Source organism: Plodia interpunctella, chromosome 21 (genome assembly GCF_027563975.2).
Source record: "Plodia interpunctella isolate USDA-ARS_2022_Savannah chromosome 21, ilPloInte3.2, whole genome shotgun sequence".
Classification (NCBI taxonomy): Eukaryota; Metazoa; Arthropoda; class Insecta; order Lepidoptera; family Pyralidae; genus Plodia; species Plodia interpunctella.
Window position 1 is genome coordinate 5,891,502 of NC_071314.1, and position 16,704 is coordinate 5,908,205.

General features: G+C 34.4%; 2 protein-coding genes across 6 annotated transcripts; one reads left to right on the forward strand and one right to left on the reverse strand.

Moving 5' to 3' along the window:
* Positions 1-147: 147 nt before the first annotated feature.
* On the reverse strand, positions 148-8,115 carry HDAC3 (Histone deacetylase 3). Of its 3 annotated transcripts, none has more exons than XM_053760984.2 (10): positions 7,991-8,115; positions 5,389-5,615; positions 4,987-5,175; positions 4,328-4,481; positions 3,926-4,046; positions 3,501-3,688; positions 2,945-3,085; positions 2,517-2,626; positions 2,227-2,357; positions 148-1,906 (listed from the first exon to the last, which is right to left on the reverse strand). In XM_053760984.2, exons 1-10 carry the CDS (start codon positions 8,032-8,034, stop codon positions 1,886-1,888), a joined length of 1,326 nt encoding a protein of 441 aa, XP_053616959.1. In that variant the 5' UTR covers positions 8,035-8,115; the 3' UTR covers positions 148-1,885. The 3 variants fall into 3 exon arrangements, with proteins under 3 accessions (XP_053616959.1, XP_053616961.1, XP_053616960.1); XM_053760986.1 differs by lacking the exon at positions 7,991-8,115 and adding an exon at positions 7,058-7,074; XM_053760985.2 differs by lacking the exon at positions 7,991-8,115 and having other exon boundaries at positions 5,389-5,905.
* Positions 6,817-16,670, forward strand: LOC128679040 (phosphatidylethanolamine-binding protein homolog F40A3.3-like). 3 transcript variants are annotated; one of them, XM_053760988.2, is made up of 6 exons: positions 6,817-6,944; positions 10,034-10,152; positions 12,563-12,686; positions 13,197-13,327; positions 13,679-13,761; positions 15,337-16,670. In XM_053760988.2, the coding sequence occupies exons 2-6, from the start codon at positions 10,042-10,044 to the stop codon at positions 15,473-15,475; spliced, it is 588 nt and encodes a 195-aa protein (XP_053616963.1). In that variant the 5' UTR covers positions 6,817-6,944; positions 10,034-10,041; the 3' UTR covers positions 15,476-16,670. The 3 variants fall into 3 exon arrangements, with proteins under 3 accessions (XP_053616963.1, XP_053616964.1, XP_053616962.1); XM_053760989.2 differs by having other exon boundaries at positions 6,818-6,944; positions 10,056-10,152; XM_053760987.2 differs by lacking the exon at positions 6,817-6,944 and having other exon boundaries at positions 9,842-10,152.
* Positions 16,671-16,704: the final 34 nt, after the last annotated feature.

Here is a 16,704-nt window from a genome sequence, read left to right on the forward strand (position 1 = left end):
ACATTTGTTCATGGCTCTGTAAATACATCTGATAAGGTTCATAATTTTGAGGAACAACATTTTAAGTTCTTGATATTTTAATGTGTTAACAACATATCTTATATATAATTATCATTTTAGTGTAATAATCAATCAAAGAAACTGAGAGATTGTGATATTTGACTTTATTTTTTCTAAATTTGCATTTTACAAAAATATAATTAATCAAGATTTGCAAGCATTTTTTTTAGATTTCAGTATTTTTAACTTTGCTATTTATTGCTCGTGTCTCACTGTTACATTTTCAAGTAATATAGTTTAATATTATAGTAAAAAAACAATGTAAAGAATTCTATAAAAAATGTTATTGAAACAAGTGAAAGATAGACATCAATCAATAATTGCATTAGGAAGCCAGTGTTGCATATTAATAAATTTAACAACTTGTAAATGATTGGATATTTATAAGCATTATGTACTCCTATATATCGTCATAGTTAATTTTCACACTTCATACAATAACAGTTATTTCAAAAAAATATATTTATGTAAGTAGATAATCAAATAAAAAATACAAAATTACATGATTGCTCTAGTAAAAATCTAAATTTATCATCAAACATAGCCACACTAAAAATAATATTGTTATTATTATTTTGCTAAAGACTTATAAATATTTAGTTATTTACAGATTGATAAATTGGAAGCAGCTTACCTATAATCTTATTGTTAGTTGTAAATCCTATCTATTATTATTTACAACAGATTATGTCTCATTTAACATATTTTCATAAGACAACTTAATAATTAATTTTGATTTAATTCTAAAATTAAACTATCAACTTCTTGTCAAGATTATGAAGTAAGTTTACATGAAGAATATTGTGTTTACTAATTTATTATCACAACATGTTGTGTGCTTATACAAATTCCAAATGTTACCTATATTAACAAACTTACAACTTGCTTCACTTTGTCACTTCTATCATCAATATAACCTTTCTTATCCAAGCATTTTCCCAGAGCCCAGGGTCCATTTTTCTACTTAAATAAATTTAGTCTTTGCTAGGACTTACTTTGTACAACTTCACATAATTCATTGAATGATCCATAGGTACCTTTTTCATCAATTAATGTGAGTGCAGAGTAGTTACTCATACTACTTGATGAGAAAGTTATGAAGTGAGAGTGCTCACTGTACAAGCTACACACAAAATCAGTACATAGTGCTCACTTTGCAAATTTTCACATAAAGTCATACCTAGACTTCTGTTTTTAATTTTAAAAATTGAGTGCTGAAACTTACCCTATTATTCATAAAAAGTTAAACATATTCCTCTAAGCTATCAAAACAATATGTTTTGTCACTATCACATTTCATAATATTTGAGATTGACAGAAGAGACAAAACATATTTTAGCTTGGAAGATGTTTTAATTTTTAAAGGGCTAGGCCATATCACAAAAAACTTAAATTGCACAATCAATCTCAGTACTCTACAGCCCTCAAGTAAAAGTGTTGCCATTGACTGTACACACTAACACTTGTATCACATAATTTAAGTCACAAAATGTCCAATCCATTTCCTTTTTTTCAGTGTGAGTTTTCACACTCTTTGTGCAACTTTCATTAACACTTAGTTCACAAGGCTCACTTTAGTATACTGAACACTTGATTGGCAAATAAATGATGCTTAAGTCACAAAATGGTTCACAGCCTTGCTCAAATTAAGTCTTGCCGTTCACTGCACAAGCTCCACAATAACACTAAGTCCATTGGACTCACTTTGCACTGTATCACATAGTCTAAGTGGATCCATGTCTTTATCTTCGAGTACCGTCAGTGAGTGCTGAGCCTCACTGAGCTGGTCTCACACGGCCAGCGGATCAGCCAGCTCAGGTGTATGCTATGGCTCCTTTACATTATCCTGAAACATAACATTTAGTACTTAAGAAAATTATAAATTTCAGCTCTGATATAGTTTAGCTGTAATGTGATGTTCTACGAAAAAATGTACTGGCAGGGCAGTAGATATAAAAATGAACAAGACAAGTGACATCCCTCCATAAGGTACCTTTCCTCATAGAACTCATTGTTCTTTGAACAGTTTGATCCCCATTTATTAAGTTCTTTTAAAAGAATATGACAGACATATTTTTAAATGATGAAGACTCATTCCCTAGTTCCCCTAGTGTATTTGTGGCTTTATCTGGGAGTAGTCGGGTGCAAAATAAAATAAAAAAGAACCTTGTCATTGTCCTTCTCGTCATCGTAGAACTCGTTCTTGGCATCCACCATCATGTCAGCTTCATCCTTACTGATTCTCACATCCGGGTCCGGTTCCTCTTTGATCTTGAACTCCTCGGGGAAGAAGTCACCTGAAACAATTACACAAGAAATTAATTATATAAAAATTCAATGATGTATAGGTATGAATATTTACACAATAAAAATTATTGATATCCTTGGGGGATCGAGTTAGGGCATCCTGGTGGACTAAACGTATAAAAAGAGGAAAAAAGAGAAAGAGAAGTTACCAGGCACGTGCGTCATCTGCACAGCGGGCGAATGCTGGCACATCTTGAGGTTGTCGTACACGTGTTTGGCGATCGTCTCTAGGTACTGCTTAGTGTTCGCGTTGTTGGTACTGGAATTTATTTATTTTATTTATTAAGATACACATACAGACTAATTAATTAATTTGAGTTGAAATTGGTAATAACATACTATTTGCTAATTTCCAACTAGTCGTATACTTTATATCACATATTAATTTATTTATAATACTAAGCAGTCAAACACACTTAATTTTTTCTGTTATTTCTTATTATTATAGTTGATAACTAAATATGTTGTGCCGTGAACGCATCACAGATAGACTTTTGCATTTATATTATCAGTATGCATATGGAAGAATGGATATAGATAGTGAGAATCTTTCAAAGCTACAAACTACTAGTATTACCTGCTGATCTCCGGATGTAGCTGGAAGTCTGGCGCGAAGAACTCCAAGTACTCAGTGTAAGGCAGCTCATTGGAAATGTTCTCGTCCACGAGTAACGATGTCTCGTACGTCCAGCATCGTGCCACGTTGCGTAAAGTGTAGCTGTTTACAATATAACCACAGATTAATGAGATTCATACAGCGGTTCGATCGGCCTTGCTAAAGGCAAAACGACAGCCGCCGGCGACAATGCAGTCAGGGTAGTCACAAAATAATGTTTGTTTATTCACATCCACAATCAGACTAAATATATTTTATAGTTGAAAAATATTTAAAATTTAAATAAGCAAAAAAATGCGTCATTAAAAATGACTGATTGTGGAGAGCTGACACTATGGTGCCCCACTCCAAAGGACTGTATCTGCATTAGTTAATTTTATTGCCAAAGTTAAAGAATAAAATAGCTGGGCTGGTACAACAGCACCACAAACCCTCACCCAATAATCAGCGCGTAATTAATTGTAATTAATTTTATTGTGACGTAATAGAATAAATGTGGTACAACAATACAACATACCCTCCCCCCCCGACAACGAGCGTGGGCACGTTGAGGTTCTTGACGAACTTGACGCACTCGCCGTGTCCGCGCGTGGACAGCGAGAAGCAGCCCAGCCGGTCGCCCGCCAGCGAGTCCGCGCCGCACTGCAGCACGATGGCTGTGGGCCGGTAGAACTCCATCACGTTCTGTATCACCGGCTTGAACACCTGCCAGATCAACTAATTAATGATAGGGGCCAACCTTTCGTAGGTTGTCATTCTAAAATATGCTATGTTGCTTAATTTTTTGAAATAATATCAGTGGGCAACTCTTTTGTCCACTGATATCATTTGGTTTTACGACGACGACGGTTTAACCCCATTTATACTATACTAGCTTTTGTCCGCGGCTTCGCCCGCGTGAATTTCTCAGCAATAGCGAAACAACATGATTTTCATACAAACCTGAACATAACTCTGATCATCGATTCCTTCCTTCAGAGGTACATTAACAGAGTAGTACCTGCCACTCTCAGCTCCTATTTCATACATATCTCCCGTGCCTGGGAAGAAATAGTTTCCATACCTGTCGAAATAAATCAAATAAATAAGTATAATAATAAAAAACTGTGAAATCTTGGAGATAAGTCTTTAATTTGTATGAAAATAAATACAAAAATAAGTTTGTCATGTTTTCTGTGAATTAACATTTTTCGGATTTATATCCTTTTAAAGGAAATAAATCTGAAAAAGTACAGATGTATTGTAAATCATTGCTTCTTGTAATTTTTTTTTTTTTTAGAAACAAATATTTTCTATCAATAATGGGAGAGATTTTGTCTACCAGTTGACTTAAAATATACATACTTATGGAAGCTGACGGTCATGACCCTGTCAGTGAGGTAGAACGCCTCCTGCACTCCGTCCCCATGATGGACATCAATATCAATATACAGAACCCGAGGGTTGTACTTCAGCAGCTCCAGTATTGCTATCACAATGTCGTTGACATAGCAAAAACCTTGAACACACAGTAATCGTTATGAGCACCTTTGTGTTGATTATTAGCATGGCGGAAGACAGATAGAAATGGAAAAACCCCAGTGACAAGAACCTTGGGGGATTTTTTTATAAAAAGTATCCTATGTGACATTCACCCATGTACCTTCATAACAATCTGTCCAGTAGATTTTGTGTGAAAAAGTAAGAAACATACAGACATCCTCAAAAACTTTTGTATTTACAATATTAATAGGATTTGTCTGTAGTAGCAATTCTATTTCTCTTTCCATATATTCTCTGCTATGGCAAGTGCTTCAATACAGCTGTTTATAACAAATCCATTACTACCTTTTATACATATAGAGAAAAAACATAGACAAAGTCGCGGAAGATGGATGTTTATTGTTATAACAATAGAGGCTAATAATTCAATTCGAACATTTCTATCTGTGTATTATTATTTTGTCATAGCTGCAGAATACATAAAATCTCTTTGATATCAATAAATTCAGTTATTAACTAACCCGAAGGTTCAAATTTCTTTGCATGATGTAGCCCTCCCGACCAATTGATGGCTATGTCACAGGCATTGTTGTTCAACTTCATTGCACCTTCGAGCGACGCGCCTGTGTACATCGAACAGAAGTCAAAGAGACCCTCGAAGACTGGACAGTCATCACCGACGTTGTAGTGAAGCAGGTCTTTGGAGTAACCTGAAAGATGTCAAAGAAAAGTAATGTACAACCTAGATCTAATTAGGGAAGAAAATGTAACAAGAAATGGAATTGGAATCAGACTTAAATTTTTAAATTGATACAATCAGAGGTAGCTACGTTATTATTATTTTTCTCTGATTGGGGACACCAGCACAAGCATCAGCAGATCGGTCCTCGATACACAATATTTTGTAAAAATATGTAACTTACTTTGAATATTTTGTGGTGTTACATTCTGTAAGAACTCAATATAGTCCTCACTGTGGAATCGGCACATGTCATGGGCGCTCGCTCTGTAAGGCTTATAAATTTGCATCTTCTTGTGAAGTCCGTAATTCAGTACCAAGCTATGGGTGACCGAAAGTCGATGCGGCTTCATAGGATGTCCCGGCCCGTAATGGAAATTCCCCACATCAGCGTTGTAGAAATACGCAACCCTGTGTTGAGTCATAGTGGGTAAACAAACACGTATTCCTTTAAAATATAAATAATGCCAAGAACCAAAGCAATGACGAGCAAACGCTTGGTCAACTGGATATCACCTAGCATAATGCTCTTGGATCCATTATTGGTGACTTGTAAATAAAATTATGAATGGATATTTCATGATTTGCTAATAATTGAGAATTTTATCAAGTAGAAATTACTAAAAACACGAATAGAATTAACGCAACACAAAATCAAAACGCAACACAACAGCATTAGCAGAGTATTTGACTTGACATTCAATTAATTCATTCATTCAATTCAATAAAAAAACCTACTAAAAAATGTACTAATAAATTAGTGTTGTCAATTAAGTAGTCAATTATCGATAGCGTTGCAATAGACCATTGATAGTTCGGTTGGGTAAAGCCGAATTTCGATCGGATTCGATCAATATTAGATATTAACTATCGACAGTTTGGCAACGTTAAAAGAAACCATAACACGTAATTGATTTAATAGTAAAAAATTCAAAACCAAATTTTGACTTCACATTGACAGCAAAGCAAACATTTTGGCAAAATATCATTGTCCAGCTCAATAATTTGCATTATGTAGGGTATGCAAATAGGGCATATTACGCAAAGCTCAGCGCAGATGGCGCTACTGGTACAACTAAGGCACACAAACATTGACAAAGGAGGCAAAAAGCGTGAATTTTCAATATTGTTGCAGATTTACGACAAAAATACTTTCTACGCAATCGTGGTGCGAGTTTAAAGGAAAAAGGAAGGATTTAGTGGATTATCCTGAAAATAGTAACACTATTTTAGGTTATGTTCTTCATTATTTGGTCAGCTGTGGTCATAAACTAATATAAACTTGATTTTAACTGAAGATCTTACCTGTATGAAGTCCTTAATTTAATAAGTCTTCACATGTGAAGTGTTTCGAGCTTCTTTTCGAACGTATAATGAAAGAATTAATAAAGTACTCTAAAATAAACGTTTTAATCGACATAGCAAAAGGCGGCAAAGAGCTTTTGTGTACCTAACATCAGTGCTGGCACGATAAATGTGCAGTAATACTCCCTATTACTGGGCTGGAAACTTTCAGAAAATCTTCCGGTACTTTCTCCATACAAAATTAATCAATCATCAATCAAGTCAATCGAAATGCAATCGATAGTTGCATCGAACGGATCGGCAACATTAGTCATGTAATGTCATCATATAGAATCGACTGTCCGTATCGTCACGTGTTGACTTGACTCGGCAACAGCGTTTTTACATTTTTGCATATTTTCAATATCTTTCTTTATTTTCTCTTGGATAATCCACGTAAGTATCAATAATTAATATACCTTGATTATTGTTGTATTTTCTATTGTAACCGATTACTTGTATCTACATAATAATTGTTACAATAGAATCTTCACTATCTAGGTATCTACATGTTTGTTTTCTTATTTCCCCGGCAGCAGTATTACGTAACTTTATTGTTCTATCGCGATGAAAGTATGATACCTACAGACAGAATCATGAAATAGTGATTACCATCAAATGTTTCCAGCAAAAGTGCACACTTGTTTACACGTTATTAAACCTACTACTTACTCGGAACAGAATATATAATTTCATGCCGGCTATCGATTATTCCCGAACTCAGCCAGATGACTGACTTGAATGCACGAACATTGCGTAGGTACCTACCTACATAGTTTTTATGAGAGCTTTTATTTACTGCAATGAAAAACGAGCAATGTATACCGAATCCTCTTAAGTTCGGCAAACTGCACCGCGATAATCGTATAACCGGCATTAAGTTTGATTAAAGTACAAATTAATTGTACAATTGTGTACAATTGCAACAATAGGTACCTACTACCTACTTAAAAGTTTTGTGTTGAGATTCAGTACTTACCTTCCTCTTGTCTAATATAATTTTTACAAGTTTTTATGTTTGAGTCTAGATTTTATTGTCTTCATGCATTGTCATCCAAACTAAATGTGTGCTTAATACAAAGTTGCAGCTCAATGAACTGAAGTTATATACCTGGTTCAATATTAAGTTCCAAGATTCCATTGACCATACATAGACAAACATTGTAATTTTTTTTAGCTGTGTTTTTGAGTTGTTATCAACTTTTCAGCTAATTTATTTGCCATCTCGACCTTTTCCTACTTACATGGGGTCAGTACAGTATGTTAACTTCTTCCATTTACCTCTGTCACTTGCCATTTCACTAAATGGTAATGGAGAACCCTTCCTATATTTATTTTCTCATAAGCAATCCATCTAAGTATGACAATTATACTTTCCTATATTTCTGGTACCTTTAACTTTCATTTTTAGTCCTAAAAATGTTCCATTTTTTGTATCTTACCTGTTAACCTTTTTTATCTTTAAAGAGAAGCTGATGATGTACATAATCCATTATCAGCTACAGTATCACATCATTATCCCTTATGGGCTAGTCATAGCCTTGGCTCGGAGTTTGGTTCTGCAACTCTTGAAACACAAAAAACACATTTATATGCTGAAATTGCTTAACTTTAGTTTAATATGTATATTTAAAAAACATTTTTAGTTAATTTTGAATAATATAATTAATCACTTCTGACAAGTTCATATAAGCTAAGCATTTTGAAAACTATAGTTACCTGCACCAAATTTATATTGAACGACAAAAATTGGATTACTTATTTGCTGCAATATTCTTTTATTATGTAACACTTATTGTATTTTAAGTCATGTACCTATGGAGAATGGAAAATATTTTGACTATGTAAATTGCAAGTTCACGGGCTCACTGTAAACATCTTAATGAATTTAACAAATGTTATGAAAGTGTTACAAACACGCTCATAAAAATCTTACAAACACACAGACATGAGGTCATATACATATACTTTGTAGAATTATTTATTTAATCTGTATCAGGATACAATGATGTTGATGGAAAACTTACTATTGCTGGCCACTAATATTATGTGTGATACTGATGTCATAGACAATGATTGCACAGTCACAGACAAAATAAGCTTAGTTATTCTTTTTAAAAGTTTAATTTTCTTTACTACCTTCTCTTACTTTCGAATATTTGAGACGTAAAATAAGTTTGATTTTTTCCCAACAGAAAGAGACCGTAGACCTGGGTATTTGGTATAAATTTCAACTTGATACCTTTACGCGTTCCTGAGAAAAAGGGTCTTGACAGACGGATAGACAGACGAACAACAAAGTGATCCTATGAGGGGTCCGTTTTTACCTTTTGAGGCACGGAACCCTAAAAATACGAAGAAAATCCGTAACACGTTTACAAGCAGATTCGGCTCATTAACTATCTCCACAATTAACATCTTAATATCTCTTGTCACCCTATAATAAGTATAGTAGACACAAATGGACACTAACACACTTTGAAAATACTTACTTTATACATGTATCTTGCAAATGGGCAATGTCAGGTATGGTCAATTTTCGTATTTTATGAATAACATAGAAACTGTTTATTTTACAACTAGATGTTGCCCGGGGCTTCGCTCCCGTGGGAATTTTGAGATAAAATATAGCCTATAGCAAACTTGGATAATGTACCTTTTTAATGGTAAAAGAGAGCCTCATTATTTAATATCGAAATTCAAATATACATATATTCAACAAGTTTAAAGACTGAGTCTGTAAAAAAAAACTACTACACTTAAGAGGAACGTCTACCGCCCTGGCGTCCATACAAAAGATAAAATGTTTTTCTACTCCTAAATATTATTAGATCTTATGGTGTTTTATGATGTTATAAAGACCATAAAATTAAAGGTATATAGGTTTTCCTTATCCCAAAATTTATAACAGTTTCAAAATTTATTGCCACCAGAAAAACATTATTCTTGTAATTAGTAAGAGAGACTTATGAGAAGTTAACCATTTATATAATAAAAACAAACTATGTATTTTAAAAACCCTAACAACCTAGATTATAGTATGCTGAAACGATTTTTTGAGCCAAAATTAAAGAGAATTGTCATGATTTAATTAGTGGATAACGTTTTCTTCCGAAACGCAAATATTATCAAATAAAAACCTATCAATCAAGCTCTCTCACGCTCTCTATCGCACTATTGGCTTTAGCCACCAGCGTAGTGGTGATAGCAGGTGGTTTTTTAAATAACAATTTCATAAAAACCGGTTCGCTAGACTCTACTCTTAACTGTTCGTATATGTACACAGGTTGCATAAACTCTAGGGGCCTTTATCAATCTCGGCTCGCGGCAAAACCTGTTAGTTTCACGCAAACCGGCCACAGTCAAGAACGAGTTCTAGTTTAAAATTAAAATTTCCACCAGCAATTTAATTTATTTTCGGCCAGTATTTTTTTATTAGGCCGACATGGGCGGGTTAATAAAGTTGTCGATTGTTTTGTTAACAGTTACCACTATGGTCCATTTTAGGGTGTTCGCTAGAGGGATGTCGAAGATAGCGCAGTCCTTCGTCCAGCATGGCGTGGTCCCTGATGTGGTATCCGTTGGTCCAGCTGCCTTAGCTCAGGTAAGAGTTATCTCATATTGCCTGCCTCAGGACTTCGTTTCCGTGAGATTTATTTCCCTTCACTGTGAGAAAAAGTACGAAAGACATGGCATTGTCATGCCAAAAAAAAAAGTCATGTATGCTTTGCCTCTGTTTGCATATTTCAATCGACTGAATTTTTATGTTCGTCTTAAAAATTAATGCCCATGTTCTCTGTACTTTTTCGCATACAAAATGTGCTTGAACAACATTAATTTAAAACCCAATTCAAACCTGCATTAAATATTACATTTATTACTTGGATGTTTATCTATATATATGTATATGTTATAGAATATAGTATCGTTGAGTTAGTATCCCATAACACAAGTCTCGAACTTACTTTGGGGCTAGCTCAATCTGTGTGATTTATCCTAATATATTTATTTGTGAAGAGTTAAAAGACCCAAGTCTATGTGCCATAGGTTGAGCTCTATGGTCATATAATAAGGACTCTCTTTTGTGCAGTCATGTAAAAAGTCGTCATTTCATAATGTGCAGGAAATAATGAAATTTATTAATATTATGAATCTTCCACCATCCACGATAACAAAGTCATCATGAATTCAGCTTCTTCATTGAGCATAGGTAGTATCGGAATGGGTACTACTACTCATTTTGTAATCAGGGAGGGTTACCTAGAATAGAACCTATTCGATTGAATCGTTTTAGTTACGCCTATCGCATTATTATCTTGTTTTACATACTTCTAGTACGCAAGCAGATAATGAAGATGTCTGTCATATTATCTGCTAACTAGACAACTAACAATTGTATTAAAATAAATTACCAACAATTCCGGACGCGCTAGACACATGGCAAATTTTACCTTTGCATTGCTTGCTAACAAGAGCCCACGCCACGATAGAAGTACAGCGGACGGTGGCGCTACTGTCGCTGCTAACAACAAGTTAAGCGACCTGTTGTTGATATTTCCACTAATGGCCGCGTGATTTGAGTACTTAAATTGGACGTCATTAAGTGCAAACTAGTAATTGTGTTTGATTGTATGCTGACACTTTTTGTGAGTAGAAAAAAATATACTTGAGCATGCGTGATTTTCGTCTTTATTATGTCATTATGACAAGGTTTATAACAATAACAATACGCATATATTTATATGAACCTAGATACAATTACTATATCTGCCTCAACTGCCTGAACTGCCCGGACATCATATTCAAGGCTCCGTTTTAGAAACTCCCGTGCTAGAAAAGCGCGACAAATTCGCAATACCTGTAAAAGGTAACAAGTTATAAGCATTTGTACTGTAATTATTTTAAAATTTTTGTAACACTTGATTGGCGATAAAGAAATAATGTTTAAAATTGAAGGCGAAGTGACAGACATAGAAATTAGTATAGAAACAAGTTTTTTCCCCGACTTTCAATATTTATTTCGCTGCAACATTTAAACGGCTGAACAGATTTTCATGAAACATGGCTAAGAACACTCGGGATAAAATTATCTGTGACACAATAAAAAGAAACTAAACGAAAATCGGTTTATACGTTTGGGAGACACAGCACTAACAGACACGTTAAACTTGTAACGCCCTCTTTTTGCGTCGGGGGTTAAAAATAAATGAGTTATGATGATGAGAAAAATGATTTTTTAACAAAGCCTCAGCAGTGGGCGGAAATGGGCCGAAATTGTGATGATGCGAAGGCTTGTTTGCAGGGACTTAATACACTTTAATAAAGGATACACACACATTCATAAGTGTTACATATTGAATCTGTTCTAGAATTATTCCTAACATGGGTGTTTTGTTTCGAACACTTATAAAAATGTAACATATATTATGTATTTTCCTGTGTAACCAAACTGTTACAAAACTGTTTTTACAATTTTTTGTGTGTGTGTGTAAAAACAGCGTCATTACCTATATAGGCATGCCTCGCTGTATGGGGAAGTCCCATTGGCCGCCGGCATCGTCGAAGCGCGCGCTGTTGCCGTTCCGTCTTATAACTAACCGGCAACTACACGTCGGCTGTCGCATTGTTATGCCATTATAAACCTTATTGGCTTTCAAAAAACAGAGTGTTACAGTTTATTTCTATTTTTCTTTTAACCCGAATGGAAAAACAGTGTTCAAAACACTTTATTCGGTTACCCCAAAAGTCCCTGCCTGTTTGCAATCGCAAGTTTATAACATTAACTCGGAATTAATATAAACCATAAGTTTGTCAATATTAAACAATATGAATTGTCTTAAAGGCACGCTTTAGCGATCTGCAGTTTAATATTGACCCGGTGATCAATATTGGAAACATTCGAAAAGTAAATTTAGACACGTCATTTCAAATAACAGTAGCGACGCCCACACTACACTTAGGTTTGTTCCTGTAATCAAACGTGCAATTGAACTTAATAAGATGATTGTTTCCAGGTCAAATACCCCTCAGGTTTTGAGGTACAAGAAGGCAATGAGCTGACTCCCACCCAAGTCAAAGACGTGCCAACAGTGGCATGGCATGCGGATCCAAACTCTTTCTACACTCTAGCTATGACAGGTGTGTTAGGACTAAAGTCTAGCGATCATTTTACGAAATAGGTGAAAAACTTGAAAAACACATGCTATCACTGCTGCTCTGGGTCCTAACGCTTATAGTGCGATTGAGATCGTGAGAGTTCGGGAGAATGAGCTTTAGTGTTAGGAATTTTTTTGATTAAATTTGCGCTTCGGGACAATTTTTCACTAATTAAATAATAACAAATCTCCATGTCGCATTCGCCGTTGTTCGAATACAAAACAACGGCAATAATGGCGTAAGTGCCGGCCGCCATATTAACATAACTCTTTTGATTTGGACGTATAGTCATTTTAGACATATATAGCCATTTTATTATTTTGACATTTGAGTTACTCGGTCGAAATTTACGTGTGAGACACATGATGTACGAATATTTCAGGGTATGTGGTGTGGTCCCGCTCTAGATTATGACCAATCGCTAATAGCTTGTGACAAGAATGTAATTTTTGTAAAAAATATATTTTTATTATATTTTTTTTAATATTACAGATCCCGACGCGCCTTCCCGCACGGATCCCAAATTCCGGGAATGGCACCACTGGCTCGTCGGGAATATTCCCGGGAACAACGTCCCAGCTGGGGAGACGTTATCCGCCTACGTAGGCTCTGGACCACCACCGGTAATTAATTTTTGATTAAATAAACGCGTTTGTCTGTCTAAAACTACTGCTCGGATTTTCATGCGGTTTTCAACAATGGATATTGTGATTTCTGAGGAAGGTCTTTCAGTGTATAATTTATTATGTTTTTACCCAAGCGAAGCCGGGACGGGCCGCTAGTTATAAAGACTATAATTGAAGTATTACGTGATGTTCTAGAAATATTCAACAATGAAATTTGATTTTTTTTTATTAATTTTCGCTTAGAAATAAATAATTAAAATTGTGACGTGGCGATAGTGTGCAGGGAGTAATCGCCTCTAATGCTTGATGATGATGAACATTTATATAAAATATCCTTTACCATTGCAGAACACCGGTCTCCACCGCTACGTATTCCTGGTGTACAAGCAGCCGGGTAAACTTAACTTTGACGAGCCCAGGCTCACTAACACGTGAGTATTTACACTTGTAATAATGCACACTAATATTATAAATGCGAAAGTCTGTCTGTCACGTATTTACGGAACCGCTGTGTTTGATGAAATTTTGAATAGATATAGATAATGAACTTAAATGAAAATTTTGGATAGATTTAGTTATATCTTTGTTGCATGTAAGAAAATTGTATTTTGAAATTGGTTAATCTCTTTTAAGATTTACACTCAAATTATTGATGAAAAAAATTCAAATGACTAATTTTAAATGAGAGTGTGGCACATTACATTATAGACTACAATATATCTTCCATTTCGCTCATACAAGAAAGAGAAATGCGTATTGGAAATACGTGAAAAGAGACGGGAGATAGCTGGGAGTTGTATGGAAAATGTTCAATCTCATTTGGCTGTATTTAGTTTTTAACTCCCGATGACAGAAGGATGGGGGTTATAAGTTTAACGTGTCTGTATATCTGTGTGTGTGTCCGTGGCATCGTACCAGCCATACGGCTGAACCGATTTTATTTATTATTTTTAATACTACTATATTTTTAACAAAATTGAAACTTTTATTAACGGAGTAATGCTTATTCATTAATTATTCTTTGGACGAGTTTTTAAACGATAAAGAACTATAATTTAAGTATATATAAGTAACTAGGTATTGAAATTAAAATTTTATAATAAATCCGCCTGCCGTTCCATATTCTTGTTTGCAAATACCCGACAGCGTTCATATTGCACCTATTATGTAAACAGTGTTAGCTAGCTAAGAGAACTGATGTACAATATTAATGGCAATATTGTATTTGAATGTATTTTTAATACTCAATACTCATTTAATCATAATATTTTTACACGTCATACATATATAATTGCTCTAAAATAAAGGAACGTACTTAATATTACATTACATCAAAAATTCACGTTTTTATATAAAGAAAAAATATATGATAATTATTAAAAAAATTAAGTAGCAATACTAGGTACATGTCAGAATAGAAATACGAATTTATTTTTAAATTTTAATTGTTCATGAATTCCTCGATTTCAATTAGCCACCGTTTCAATCTCGTTTTAAATTATATGCTTATTATTAGATATTTTTTATTTGAATACGAATTTAACCGAGAGTGTTCTTAGCTATGTATGCCAAATGTGTGTTCAGTCGTTTGAAAACCGTCGTTTGAAATCCGTTTCAAGGAAATGAGATGACGCGAGCAACTTCCGAGTCGGCCATTTCTTAAATTTTTTATTTAGTTTCATTTATTTTATTGTTAGTTTATTTGACGACCGCCGTGGCCTAATGGTCATCATGCCGGACTGCTACACTGGAGGTCCCGGGTTCGAATCCCGGTCAGGTCAACATGAAAAATGATCTTTTTCAGATTGACCTGGGTCTTGGATGTTTATCTATATATTTATATGTTATAGAATAGTATCGTAGAGTTTCGAACATACTTTGGGGCTAACTTTATCGGTGTCATTTGTCCCTATAAATTTATTTATTTATTTTATTTTTAGTTTAGGCTTTGCCTTGTATCCCTATTTATAAAAAAAACGGCTAAATCATTATACTTTTTTTGGCAGGTCGGACAAGAATCGTGGCCAGTTTTCGATCGCGAAATTCGCGGCGAAATACGGCCTTGGCAACCCAGTGGCCGGCAACCTTTATCAAGCTCAATATGACGACTACGTGCCTCTGCTCTATAAGCAATTGGGCGCCTAAACATAAACCGCCATTTTAAATTCCGTATAATACACTACCGGCGACACTACATTGCGTGGTTTCTCTATAAAAAAATAAATTTAATTGTATCAGACATTAACGTCCATATTTAAGAATATAGGCCTTATCTTAAAATTAGCGGCTCGTCTCGACTAAAAACAAAAAAATATATACCTAAATCTATGATGAAAACCGCATGAAAATCGGTGTAGCTGTGTTTTCGCGGACAGACAGATGTGGCAGAGGATTTTGTTTTATAATATGTAAAGATTAATTTCATATTTTATTTATGAAGTCATTATGCCTCATCTATGTGAGTAAGTTAACTTACACTTCAGCCCCGCGAAACTCACGTAACGTTTTCAGTTTGAAATTTGATTTACAAGATAATGGCATATTAAGTCTAACTGCTAACTTTTAAATCGTACAATAAAGCATACTTTAAACTGAAATATATTTTGTCACTATCGCATTTTATTACAAAACATACATTAACTTAAATTGTGCTTAACTGATTTATGAATAAGTATTGAATTGTTCAAACGCCCTCAATTTTAGTGCTATCTCAGTCTCGCAACGTCTAGACAGATATAGTACGAAAGAGAAAACTTGAATGTTCGGACGTTGGTTATTAAGTGTAAAGCGCCTCTAGCGGATTGTTGGCTAAAACAGTTGGTATCGCCGCTAGAGGCAGTAGTATAGAGAAAGGTTCATGTTTTAGGCAAATTTACATATTATGCCAGCTAATGGGACCTCATTCGACCAGTGGCGCTACTAGTGGGAAACGGAACCCACTCCTAATATAGGAATCTACAAAACATTTCGCAGTAGATGGCGTATGTTATATTGTGCAATTATATAGAAAATGGGCCATCAATAAAGTCAATCTGCGTAAAATTCTAAATGCAAAATGAATTCCAATATGTTTTCGTTTTGTTTTTCATTTAATGAAACCTAACTTGTACATAAGTTTGTAAGTGAAAACAAGCCTTATAAAGGTTTGAAAAATAACCTATGTTTTGTAGGTATTTTGTATTTTAATAATAAAAATGCATTTCTGAATAGGTATGTGCGTCCGAAATGATATCCATTTTTCCAACTTTTTAAAGATAATAATAAAATGAAGCGCCTATTGTGATTGTAATTACATCATAAGATTTAAGTGAATTAATGTTAAATATAGGCATTTATTATACTGGTTGTTTTATTATATTTTTTATACTACCTAC